At 39.9% G+C, this 14,129-nt stretch overlaps 1 protein-coding gene across 4 annotated transcripts in view; it reads right to left on the bottom strand.

Moving 5' to 3' along the window:
• Positions 1 to 14,129, bottom strand: part of FARP1 (FERM, ARH/RhoGEF and pleckstrin domain protein 1) — a 254,102-nt gene that overhangs the window by 60,380 nt on the left and 179,593 nt on the right. For 3 of the 4 annotated variants that reach the window (XM_040336128.1, XM_040336127.1, XM_040336130.1), the window contains exons 9-12: positions 10,622 to 10,717; positions 8,815 to 8,978; positions 1,266 to 1,334; positions 32 to 107 (exon numbers count right to left, since the gene is read on the bottom strand). In XM_040336128.1, coding sequence (XP_040192062.1) covers positions 32 to 107; positions 1,266 to 1,334; positions 8,815 to 8,978; positions 10,622 to 10,717 — 405 coding nt within the window. The remainder of the gene's footprint in view (positions 1 to 31; positions 108 to 1,265; positions 1,335 to 8,814; positions 8,979 to 10,621; positions 10,718 to 14,129) is intronic. The other variant, XM_040336129.1, reaches the window with a different exon arrangement.

Here is a 14,129-nt window from a genome sequence, read left to right as displayed (position 1 = left end):
TATTTATATATATATATACACATATACTAACTTGTTTTGGCACCTCTAAAATCTGCTCAGGTGAGTGGGCAGTCAGACTTCTTATAGAACAAAGCTTGCTGTGCTTCCTGTAAAAATAGAGTTTATGTACTTATTTTTTAACTGATGCACATTGCAAGTCATTTTTACCACCCTCCTTCCCTTACCAATGTTGCTAATTTCCCCAGTAACATCAAAGATAAATGTTTTCTGGTTGTAAAACAATTGTTTAATTGATATTCACTATGAATAATACAATGTACAAGACCATGACTATGTGTGTAATACAAATACTCATAACAAAGTTTTAGCATGACTGCTCCTATTCAGTGTTTGCAACTAGAGATAGGGATAGGACTTTTAGCACTAGTAATTGTCAGGAATGGATCGCCTCAGTGGGATTTTCTTCTTTCAGCAGGCATCATGATTGACATTGATCTGCATCATTTGATGTGTGATTGACTATGGATTTACAATCATGGCACTTTTTTTTCTTTTATTATCATTAAAGTGTCAGGGTCTTAATTTATGGTTTACTTTTTTTGTGAAAGATGGGACTTCCAGATTCCAATAAACCCCCCTCTTTACTGCCTGCTCAGGCTGCATGCTTGGATAAGGGTATGGATTTTGTTTTTTTTGTTGTTGTGTGAGTTTCCCTTTAAAACTCATGCAACCTCGAGCCCCATATGGAATTTGGGTGGGACTCCATGCCAATTTTTTTTTTCCACTGGGTTTCCTAACAAATATAGCAGTCCCTCTCTCATTTAGGATAAGGGCCTGGTATAGATAAGCCTCCCATTTATTTCAGTGCATCTTTTTTCACACCGAGGCGGTGCACTTGCAGTGGAAAAGTTCAGCAAGCAGAATCTTTGGAGCAATTTGGGAACGCTGTATACAAAGCTCCCAAAACACCCTGCCCACTAAAATGAATGGCCATCGCTTCCAAAGCGCCTGAAAAGAGCTTTGGAAGCACTGCAACAGGGGCGCTTTTAATCCCTTCCTCGGTCACTAGTGGGGGTTAAACACGCCACGCTAGCGGCCGAAAAGCACTGCTTAAACAGCGGAAAAGCACTCTCATTGACTTCAACATTGAATTAGGGTTCAGATTCAGCATTCAAACTTTGGTAATGTACGCTAAACCAGCCTCAAATCAAACCCAGGTTCAGCTAACTCCTATTGGCAATCAGACTGCTTTCTAAGACATTTTCAGTGCTTTTTGCATCACAAGATAGAAAATAACCTCTCACCTTTCAAACTGTACTTTTTTATGGCCTCCTTCTTTCACATAATCCAAAACTTGCTTCTGTGTACGACCACTAACAATAAATCACAGCAGATTATTAATGGCGTTTTTAGTGAATACAGTCTGGTATCATACATGTTTCGAAAAAGTGTTATCAGGTAAGTATTTTTGGTAAAGAGTTTTGCATATCTCTTCTGCTATAAAAAAATAAAATGTATTTACCTGTCAACTAATTTTTTTTTCATGTATACTGCCTGCAGCGCATCTTGCAGACCAGTGGCGTAACTAGAACTTTCAGGGCCCCAGTGCAAGAAACCATTAAGGTCCCCCCTGACCCCCGGCTGGTGGAACGCCAAGGCCTGGTCACAAGTGCGACACCTGGTTGTTTTGCCACTGGTGTCAGTAGTGTCAGTAGTTTTTTATTCAATTTTTCTACCTTTTTTTTTGTACAATATTATTTTTTTTAAATATTTTTTATAAGTTTTCAAAAGCCTCATTGGGGGGTACAGAGCTTCCAGTCCATTCACAAACTCAAGCATAGTAAACACAGTTTAGTAAGTTTTAGCCATGAACAGACAGCCAGTAATCTGCATCATTGACTCTCCAACAACAGTTGAAGGAGGAAGTTACTGGCCCTGAAAAAGCACAAGAGAAGGTGGGAGTAGTGGAACAAAGAGCAAAGACCCTGTATTTGTGGAGGAAGACAAAACAGACTTAAAGCGGAGGTCCGTAAAAAAAAAAAAAAAATTAAAAACAAGCAGCTACAAATACTGCAGCTGCCGACTTTTAATAAATGGACACTTAACTGTCCAGGGTGCCCACGATGTCGGCAGCCGAAGCCGAGGAATCGCTGCCCCCGCTGCCATCCTCTGTGAGGGAATCAGGAATTGAAGCTTTCGGCTAAACTCCCCGGTTCCCTACTGCGCATGCGTGAGTCGCGCTGCACGTCTTCACTGGTCGCCGCTGTCTCCTGGGACCAGTGTGTTTCCCAGAAGACATCGGGGGGTGACGGGAAGGGGCGTGACTCACACGGGAGTCTATGCCCGGAAGTGGGTGCAAATGCCTGTATTATACAGGTATCTGTATCCCCCTCCCCCTGAAAGGTGCCAAATGTGACAATAGAGGGGGGGAGAAATTCCGAAAAGTGGAGGTTCATTTTTTGTGCGGACCTCTGCTTTAAGTGTGCAATAATGTGCAAGTATGCTGTGCAAATGTTATTTTATTGTTCCTTCTCTGGTTTCTCCTTTCCATCCCTTCAACATGTTTAAAATATTTTTAAATAAAACATTTCTGTTTTCATTACATATCTTATTTTAGATCCAGCAATGTCATCACTATCACTGTGCTTCTCTATGAAATGCATGCAGATCATAGCTGGAAGGAGCACACAGCACCCTGCCACAGCACTTAGCCCTGATATAAGCACTGGGCTGGTTTTTGGGCAGACATATCAGAATGTCATAATGCATTTATTGGTGAATTTCAGGATAGAGAAGTAGTTCTTAGGCAGGCTGCATTTGCATGCAAGTGTACATGCTCACCAGCACACCATGGATAAATAATCACCGTCCAAAGGTTTGTTTATTGTAGAGAGATCACATCACACAGACAAGTACAATGTTTTGGAGTCGCGCTGGACCCCTTTGTCAGGCGAAGTGGTCCTGCGTGGCTCGGAAACGTTGCACTTGTCTCTGTGATGCGATTTCTGTGCAATAAACAAACCTTTGAACAGTAATTGTTGATCCATGGTGTGCTGGTGAGTGTGTACACTTGCTTGATGTTTCTAGGACGGAGCTGGTAATCGCTGCAGCACCCACCATTTTACAAGTCTTCTTTGCCAGGAACATGTGCAATAGGAATATAGATAAGACTGAATTTGCATGCAGACTACCCTAATAAAGCACACATGTCATGCTAAGCCTCTATGATTACAAGAGCGGAAATCCAATAAATGAAAGGGAAGATCCAGGGATAGCCAGGGTGAGCAGCATAGGGATAGATAATGCTAGACATCATTATGCAAGGAAATGGGGTGGCCTCTGATTAACTGCAGGTACTAATGCACATTGCGAGCAACTCAGTGTGCAGTTAAATCAGAGTAAGTAATTTTAAGACAGGAAATGAGCCTGTACTACTGTGCATAACTAACATTAAGGCTGCATTCACACCTTGGCGTACAAAATCGCGGCGTTTTGTCCCGCGAATTGCGGCGTTTTGTACCGCGATTTGCGGTGACAAAATGCCGCGATTGTGAATGCAGCCTCACCCCCTCTATGGAGATGGTTCACATCTCCTATGCCGAACGCCGAAAGCCGCCTGAAAAAAAGGCCCGGGACTTGTTTTCAGGCGGCAGGCGTGGAGATGTGAACCATCTCCATAGAGGGCAATGTGAAATCATCCCTCCAGCGTCTCGGGGGCTGCTGCGGCGTCGCACTACAGGCGTATATACGCCTAGGTGTGAACGGGGGCTTAAGCTACGCGCCAGCTTTAAAAAGGAAGCCTGTCAAGACCCGTCACAGGTGGCTGCCATATGAAAATGTTGGTTGTTCTTTGTGGCTTTCCTGATATGCTTACTTGTTCGAGGTCAGTGACAAAGTATTGTAGCCAGTGGGTCAGCCTAACAGCCAACCAACCAGCATTCTCAGGAGTTCCCTGTATTTCTCATGACAGGTTTACTAGTAGGTACATTTAGAATAGATTATTTTCTACTGACTTAAACAGTACAAAATCAATTTAAATAAATGATATCACAATATATTACTTGCAATGTTGATGCTGTAGCATACAATTTTCATGAATGGTATGACTTTAAGGCCGGATTCACAGCTATGCGAATTGGTTGCGGCTTAAACCGCATCCAATTTGCATAACATTATAAAATACATTGTTTTCAATGAGGCTGGTTCACATATGTGCGATGCATTCGCACTGCGCATTGCCGAAAAAACGTGTGCCTTTTCTAGGCATTGCAGTGCGGCTCAGGTGCGAATTCAAGCCGATTATCTTCTATGGGCACGCATCTGATTCGCAGATGTGTTGATTTCTCTTCAGGATTTGTCTCATTCACCTCAATACACTTCCCCCCTCCCCTTCCCCTCTCCCAGGTCTCCAAATTCGCAGCTAAAACGGAGATGATCTGCTGAACAGTTCTCTTACCTCTGCAGAGATAAGAGAGCTGAAATTCGCACCGCACTAGTGTGAATCTGGGCTTATAGATTTCATGTGGTATGGTTGAGTATGACAACTGTCTGATGTAAAAAGAGTGGTTAGCTACTGAACACACAACTCCTTTACTTTATTAAAAAACCTTTCTAACAAAACAGGTTCTTTGTATACAGTATACATTCAAATGTATGAGACACAAGAATTACTCCAAATGATAGAGAACATTACAATACTAAATCACATAGCCTCAGTCTCATTGTGCATGTACCTGCAAGTAAAACACAAAACCCGAGGGCTGAAGATGTAAAACAGGGTCGTGTGTCATGTTTTCTGAGCGAGACATATCAGGTTTAAAAGACAGTTTGACAGGTATTAGCTTGAGGCTTGCACTAGCACTGTGTTCAACAATGGACGTCTCCTATATAAACTATTCTCCTCTGGAAACCAGTGCAAATTTTACCAAGTCCAAATAAATACCCAGAAATATGTCATCATTGCTATTTTGCACAGAACGTTTAAAGTACAATGTTGTAGTAACAATAGAGCAAAAGTTTTGATTTGGTTTCGTTTTGGAGTAGGGAAAGTATAGACCTTTATTACAGTTTTTGAAGTGGTTCTAAAGCCTAAACATTTTTACCTTATGAAAAAGTTCCCCCAAGGTTTTTTTTGTGCTCAACAACCCCCTTGGGGGAATTTTTCCATATTACAATTTGTTCGGGGTGTGCAGCCTATTCATTTCGAAATGTGTGATTTCTCTATTTAAACATGTTTACCTTAACCCCTTCATGCCCAAGCCTTTTTCCGACACTTGTTGCCTAGAAAATCACTTAGAACCCCCAATCATTATTTATATATATTTTTTAGCAGAGACCCTAGAGAATAAAATTGCGATCGTTGCAATATTTTATGTAGCACTGTATATGCGCAGTGGTCTTTCAAATACAATTTTTTTTTAAAGAAATACACTTTCATGAATAATAATAATAAAAAAAAAATAAAAAAAAACAGAACAGTAAAGTTAGCCCAATTTTTTTTTAGGTATAATTCAAAATATGATGTTACGCTGAGTAAATAGATACCAAACATGTCATGCTGTGAAATTCCACACACTTGTGGAATGGCGACAAACTATGGTACTTAAAACACCTCATAGGAGACACTTTACAATATTCTACAGGTTACATGTTTAAACCCCTTTCACACTGAGGCGCTTTTCAAGTGCTTTCACGCTAAAAAAAAGTGCATGAAAAGCTCCTGCAAACTGCTTCACATCAATATCAATGGATTCTTTCACACTGGGGCGGTGAAAAAAAGTCCTGCAAGCAGCATGTCTGGAGTGCTTAAAAAAGCGCCTAAAAAACACCCCTGTCCATTGAAATTAATTGGAAGCCCTAAAAAGGGCACCAACGTTGATTGAAAAAGCACAACAAAATGGTTCTTTTACTTCACGTCACCATAAAAAAAAAAAAAAAAAAACATTTTATAGGCAGTTTTCGAGTGCCTCAGTGTGAAAGGGGTCTTAAAGTTACAGTGGAGGACTTGCGCTAGAATTATTGCTCCAACGATCTTGGCAATGCCTCACATGTGTGGTTTAAACACGGTGTTCATTTGTGGGTGTGACTTACGTATGCGTTCGCTTCTGTCCCTTGAATTTTTGAAACATCCCTTTGTGACAGTAATAGGCAGTGGCAGGTACTCTTTATGGAGGGATCTGGGGCATCAAGAGCTATTGGCTCAAAGTGCTGTTAATCAAAGCCAGTGAGGAGGGAGTGGGGGGCAGGGCTGTGTCAATGGACACAGTAGTAAAGCTTGGGAGGGAGCAGGCATGAGTGCCCCCATGGGAAGCGACTTTCCGTGGGGGCATTGGACAGATAGGAAGAGCCAGCAGCGCTGGCAGGGTGCCCAAAAAAAAGGAAAGAATTCATGGACAGCCGCACACCAAAATAAACCTAAAAAGGTAGCCTTTATTGGTGTAAAAAGGATAAAAAGCACTACAAAGCACAGCACAGCAAGCAGTGGGGTAAAAAATCTGATGGTCACCAGTCATCTCTATGACCGTCAGAGGACCCGGGCGCGATGTGATGACGTCACGCCCGGGTACCATAAGTAAACAAAGCCATGATTGCGGCTAGTGAGCAACACTGATCATGAGATCAGTGAATTTTTTTTCACCGATCTCATGCTTTCCAGCCTGGAGGAGAGATGCGGGGTCTTATTGACCCCACATCTCTCCATAAAGAGGACCTGTCACACACATTCCTATTACAAGGGATGTTTACATTCCATGTAATAGGAATAAAAGTGATATCAAAAAATAAATAAAAAAAAACATAAAAAAAGTGGTAAAACATAAATAAATAAGTAAAAAAAACAATAATTTTTTTTTTAAATGCCCCTGTCCCCGGTAGCTCGCGCGCAGAAGCGAACGCACACGCAAGTCCCGCTGACATATGTAAACGCCGTTTAAACCACATATGTGAGGTATCGCCGCGTGCGTTAGCGTGCCAGCAACAATTCTAGCACTAGATCTCCTCTGTAAATGAAAAACTGGTAACCTGTAAAAAATTTCAAAGCGTTGCCTATGGAGATTTTAAAGTACCAAAGTTTGGCGCCATTCCATGAGTGTGCGCAATTTTAAAGCGTGACATGTTAGGTATCTATTTACTCGGTGTAACATAATCTTTCATATTTTACCCAAAAAATTGGGCTAACTTTACTGTTTTGTTATTTTTTTAATTCATGAAACAATTTTTTCCCCAAAAAAAGGCATTTGAAAAATTATTGCGCAAATACCGTGCAAGATAAAACATTGCAATGACCGTCGTTTTATTCCCTAGGGTGTCTGCAAAAAAAAAACATATATAATGTTTGGGGGTTCTGCGTAATTTTCTAGCAAAAGAATGATGATTTGTACATCTAGGAGAGAAGTGCCAGAATAGGCCCGGTATTGAGGTGTGTATAAAAGCCCTGTTACAGGGGTTTTTAAGGTAAAAGTTTTTTTACCTTAATGCATCCTATGCATTAAGGTAAAAAAACATCTGACAGCACCGGCCCCCCCCCCCCCGAGCCCCCGTTTTACTTACCTCACCGTTCGAAAGTCCCGGGCGCGTGCTTGTCATCCTGTTCGGTTCCCAGCCTGGCCGTTTATTGGCTAGGCTGGGCGGATTGATGGCAGCGCAGCCATTGGCTGGCGCTGCTGTCAATCACAGCGGATGACGCGGCGCGCCGGGGGGCGGGGCTGAGTGATACAGTCGGCGGCAATGACCGCCGCTGTATCACGGGAGCGCGCTCGCAAAAGCTTTCCACCATGCGAGGGAGCTTGCATGAACATGGAAAGCTTTTGCGAGGAGGAGCCGAGACAGCTGCCGAGGGACCCCAGAAGACAGGATTCGGGGCCACTCTGTGCAAAACGAGCTGCACAGTGGAGGCAAGTATAACATATTTGTTATTTAAAAAAAAAAAAAAATCTGCCTTTAGTGTCCCTTTAAATCTGTAAATAAAATAACTACAAGTTCCTTTTACCACTGTGGCAGGAAGGACTCCTAGTTCTCAAAAAAACACAAATGCAGCGATGTCACAGCACTTGTAGTCCATTGATACTCCCTGCAGTACAGTAATTGCAGGTCCGAAGTTGAATACAGACCTGCAGCTGAAGCAATAGTCTGCAAGAGCCAGAGCTTTGCACTAAATGTAGTTGCAATGCTTTGCATGCGCCAATGAAGTAAAATAAACATAATTTTGTTTTATTAAAAAATATGGGTGCATTTATTTATTTTTTTGCAAAAAGTGAACTATGCATTTAATGAAAGCGAATACTACTAACACATTTCAATACAATGATAGCTGCATTAGGCTGCATTCACACCTAGGCGTTTTCACGCCAGACGCCCGCCGCTATTGCAGCCTGCAATACGCTGGAGGGGTGATTTTACATTGTCGGCTATGGAGATGGTTCACATCTCCACGCCGAACGCCGAAACGCCTGAAGCTCAAAACAAGTCCCGAACCTTTTTTTCAGGCGGCTTTCGGCCATAGCCGACAATGTTGATCACCCCTCCTGTGTATGTTACCGCAGCGTATTTTACCGCGTTTTGTCGCGGCAAATCACGGGACAAAACGCCGCAATTTGTCACGGCAAATCACGGTAAAATACGCCGCGGTCAGGTGTGAATGCAGCCTAAAACATTACATTAATCTTTTTTTAAATAAAACTTTGTTTTCTTTTTTTTTACATGCATTAGTTACTATATTGATCCTGATTACTCATCCTTTACAAAGAGTGGAGATATATTCAGACATATTAAACAGTGTAGATTTTGCAACACTGCATAGCATTACTTGATGCATGTCAGTACAGAAAATAATTTGCACAGCAACCAGGTCCTTACCTGAATCTAAATGACGAACCTCGACTGAAAAGGATTGGTTTTGGCTTTGGTTTGGGTTCCTCAAAAAGCCTGAAGAAGGCATGGTACTCAATAGATATCTTCCAGAAAGATTTACAAAAATCTCGACTAGCCATCATAAATTCCAGCGTGTCTTGGTAAGAACTCTAAGAGAGACAAAATATAGCAAACCGATAACTCAATGTACAAATACTGACTGGTGAACATGGTAATTAGGAAAAAACATGCATAACATAAGTGTTTGTATAATCCACATGAAAACATGACCATGTGCAGCATACAGTAGTCAACTTCACACATGAAATTATTAACAAAGCATATTCCTCTATAGTATGCATTTGTCTCCATCCAGAGCACTAAGTGTATTTTTTGTCCACTGCCTTATTCCTCTGCAATCAGCATGAGTCACTTCTGACAAGAAAACAATGGTGATAGGCAATGGCACAGACTGGGATTAACAGCCTCAGCTCTGTTCCTGTGTGAGGGGGTGTGACCTCATTCCCTCCAATCAGATCTCTGAGCTCTTGTCATGGATATAACCTCAGCTCTCTGCCCCTGCTTTTCAACACTAAGAGAGCCTGTGCAAATTCTGCACTTTAAATGTATGTAGGGCAAAGACAGCTGTAGATAAACAGATACAACTTATGTGAGTGAATATGTTTTACCTCTGTGTATCACATGAGGATATATGTTAAAGTTTACAACTGTATTAAGTCAGAAAATAAGCGTAATTTACATACACACTGTTAAACTACCCTCATGGGGAACACTTTCACCCCTTCTGCCAGCGCAGACAGGACTGACCAAATCAGTCCGTTTAAGCAGGCTGTCAGCAAGCATGCAGTTAGTTTATGTTTGTGATGTGAAAACCCAGCATACCCTGCAAACCGGATGCCACAAATGCACTTCAATTAAATATTCATTTTGAAAAAAATTACAACTAATAAATAAAGTGATATAAAAAGATTTTAGCCTCAAAAAAAAAAAAAAAAACACTATACAGTACATATCCATATGAAGTGTTTATAAATAAACTTTACAGCAGATATTTCCAGATGTGATAGGAGCTAAACAGATATTCATTATCACCAATATCTATTTTACTTAGATAATTACAATCCCACACTAATTCTGTGAAAATAAACAACTGAAAATAGGAACATTTCACAGTTTTTCTTCATGTACAATTATGTGGCTTGCAAGGCCTGATAAAACATAATTAGCTCAGAAGTAACAGCCCTTTCCACATGTAGTAATGATGCCATTTGTCACTGTATCCTGGTATAAAATGCCTTACATTGATTTAAAATTTAATTGCATGAAAATAATTAATGTTAATAATTGAACAGTGACCTATAAGCAACATATGATCTAACCCAATTAGTGTGTAATTGTATCACATCAAAGGTGTAAAATGATTTAATTTTTTTACATTCATGTGTTTTAATCATACCAGACTGCAGTTCATTTAATTGCCTAAAGTATATACATTATTTTATACATAATGTAAGCATTCTGTACAAACCAGATGGCTGCTCATTGTCGAAGATTGTACTTTTCAAGGGTTACTTCTCTGCAAGCACTTTTTAATTTCCCATTAACCTCTGGCCACTGGGGGCAGTGTAATATTAAAAAATATAACAGATAATTAAAATGCAAATACTGTGCGCAGAACAAACTTTGCTTGAAAAGGTAAAAAGCATAAGGTGACATGGGTTGCTTGGATTTTTCCTATGATTACATAACCTTTGTTTAATGCAATCTGAATTGAACACATGTTGTTACTTACATTTGCATCTGGACGCAGTTTTATGAGAAATCGCTTCCTCTTGAAACTTAGTTTTCGCACTTTAGCCCAATTAAATGCATTGATTTTTGTGTGACCCTAAAAGAAAAAAAAAAGTTTTTTGAATGTTTTTATAATAACCTGTGTGTTCCTTGTAAACTTGTTGAGAAGACAGCAGCTATAAAGCTGAGCACCCAGGAGCAGATCAAATCATATTTATGCATAAGGCTGCCTCAGTGGCTTCTGTAAAGTATGACTCTACCCTGTGAAAATAAAGAAAACTTTAAGCAGCACTAGCCGTGTGTCCAGAGTCATGCAGATAAATTCCTGAAAAAGGAGGTTGATAGCCACTAGAGAGCACTATGTAGTACTCTCAAACTCCTCAATATCAGTGAAACAGTGATGATATTAATATAAAAAAAAAGATTAAATCAAAATTATGCATTTAAATCAATCTTCTTAAAAAAAATAATTCAAAAATAAATAAAATATTGTTGTAAATAAAGTCCATAAATGTTTAACACATGAAATGCCAAATACCGGTGCTCTGTGCCAAATTCCAAAATCTGTTGAAAACGTGTCCAAAGAAAAAGTGATGTATCCTCCACCAAATTATGGATTGGCTCCTTACCAAATCGCCATGATCCCTATGACAGGGGATCATGAACAGCATATAAAAGGTAGTCACTCCCAGTCACGCAGTTCAGACAGATACGATCCTTTAACATTGGGTCTCATCCACAAGTGATTGAATTCACCAGCATAAATGCCCACCGTGTAAAAACCAATAACAGCTCCACATAGCGCATTAAATGAGTAAAAAGATTTATTAAAAGTTGTATTGCATTTACAAGCATGCAGTTAAAAAATTGCCTCGAATCTGATGTGCCGGCCGGTACACAAATTCCCTGACACCGGTCCACTGGGGGAACGTTTGGAGCTCTTGGGTGACGACAGCGCGCCGCTCCGCCCTACGTCCTTTTCGTAAAATATTACTTCTTCCAGGGGCACCGGGTGTCTGGGAATTTGTGTACCGGCCAGCACATCAGATTCAAGGCAATTTTTTAACTGCATTCTTGTAAGTGCAATACAACTTTTAATAAATCTTTTTACTCATTTAATGCGCTATGTGGAGCTGTTATTGTTTTTTACATGGTGGGCATTGATGCTGGTGAATTCAATCACTTGTGGATGAGACCCAATGTTAAGGATCGTATCTGTCTGAACTGCGTGACTACCTATTATATGCTGTTCATGATCCCCTGTCATAAGGGATCATGGCGATTTGGTAAGGAGCCAATCCATAGTTTAGTGGAGGATATATCACTTTTTCTTTGGACACGTTTTCAACTGGTTTTGGAATTTGGCACAGAGCACGGGTGTTTGGCATTTCATGTGTTAAACATTTATGGACTTTATTTACTACAATATTTTATTTATTTTTGAAAAATATTTTTTAAGAAGATTGATTTAAATGCATAATTTTGATTTAATCTTTTTTTGGTATTATTAATATCATCACTGTTTCACTGATATTGAGGGGTTTGAGAGTGCTACATAGTTCTCGCTAGTGGCTATCAACCTCCTTTTTTTGGTATATTAGTGATTTATATATACCATCATATATCACTTATGTGTATTTTGAATGTTTTGCGATTTAAACACTTGTTTCACATGGTTACACGCGATTTATATTTTTCTCACATTTTGTTTTTGTATTTATTGTTTACATGGTAATCGCAGCTCTTAGATTGAATAGACTGTGTTACAGCTTTTCTTTTCTTTCTTTCCCTTTTCCAGTATTTTAGCGCAGTTTCTTTCCAATTTCCAAGATAAATTCCGGAAATTGACCATATTGTGAATAGACTAGTATCCTTCCATGGCAAAATGATTGATCTTTCTGCTGCTTACTGCCAGGGTTTGTGAAGAAGTAACTCAAAGTAGAATGTTAAGAACATAGTATTGGTGGACATACACAAAGATTATATATACAATGTGCATTATATTTCAAAGTGCATCTACAAAGTGATCTTTCAGAAAGATCATGCATAGGTTCAGTACAATGTGCACAGGTTTTGGAACTTTAACAAGTTTTATGTTCTGCCTAATCCTACTCCTGCAGAGTCGATATAACCCAATGGTCAGGATTAAGCAGGTGTTGTGCATGTCGAACTAAAGAGAAATTCCTGTTTTATGTTGCTTTTTAACCACTTCCTATATATCCTCGTGTTGAAGTGGTTATACCAGGGCCATGGCTGCAGCCAAAACCCCTATATATTTATATATATTTTTTTTTCAGGTGGCAATGCTCTGTAATGTAAAAGCAATCCTAGTGGCTAAATAGCTGCTGGATCGCTGGAATGGTTTCCCCACCCACCAGCTCCCGCCACCTTTCCGGGTTCTCCTGTTCCACCAGCTCACCATCGAGGTGACAGAGAACTGGATGTTCCCAGATTATCTCTATGGTCTGACAAGGTAGAGAACTTGTCACACAATTCTATGTGCAAGAAAATTGTGAAATCGTATAGTTTGTCAGGGAATTGCAAAACCTTGCACTGCCCAATTAAAGATGAATTTTTTTTTATTTTTTTTTGTTTCTTTATTATTTTCTGTATGAAAGAGCAAAGTCTGCATTTTCCATGTGTCTTTTTAATAAAATATACATGAAATATTACCTTTGAACATTTCATATTTACCACTTGCACTCAGACTCTTATGCCGCGTACACACCATCACTTTATGTGATGACAAAAAAACGACACTTTCTGTGAAGTAAAAAATGACGTTTTTGAAACTTCAATTTTCAAAGACGAAGTTGCCTACACACCATCGTTTTCTCACAATGATCTTGCAAAGTGAGGTTACGTTCCACCACGTTTTACCATTGAAGCTTGCTTCATAAGTAGCTTCTGGGCATGCGTGGATGAAAAAACGTCTTAGAAAACGACGTTTTTTGCTACACACGGTCAATTTCTGTGAAGTAAAAAGTGCACTTTTGAAAAACGACACATAAAATTGAAGCATGCTTCAATTTTTTTTGGTCGTTTTTTACAAGACATAAAACGACGTTTTCCCCCACACACGGTCAATTAAAGTGACATTTTTAAAAACTTCATTTTTTTTCATCACATAAAGTGATGGTGTGTACGCGGCATTAGTCGACAGCTGTGTGGCCAACAGTGAAGATCTATGTTACAGCATGGACAGGTAAGTGTAACACCTAGCACTAGGGTGCTGGAGGGATGGTAGCTTTTACAGAATAATAATCCTCATAATACAGAAAGGGATGTCATCCTTTAACACAGTCAAGTAGACATACAGGGGGGTTATTTACGAAAGGCAAATCCACTTAGCACTACAAGTGCAGTCACTCTAAATCTAAGGGGTAGATCTAAAATGAGGGGAAGCTCTGATGATTTTATCATCCAATCATGTTCAAGCTAAAATGCTGTTTTTTATTTTCCTTGCATGTCCCTCTCAGATCTACAGTGACTGCACTTTCAAGAGCACA

Source organism: Rana temporaria, chromosome 2, assembly GCF_905171775.1.
Source record: "Rana temporaria chromosome 2, aRanTem1.1, whole genome shotgun sequence".
NCBI classification, from domain to species: domain Eukaryota; kingdom Metazoa; phylum Chordata; class Amphibia; order Anura; family Ranidae; genus Rana; species Rana temporaria.
Note: the sequence above shows the minus strand (reverse complement) of the source record. Positions and strands in the feature narration are given on the sequence as shown.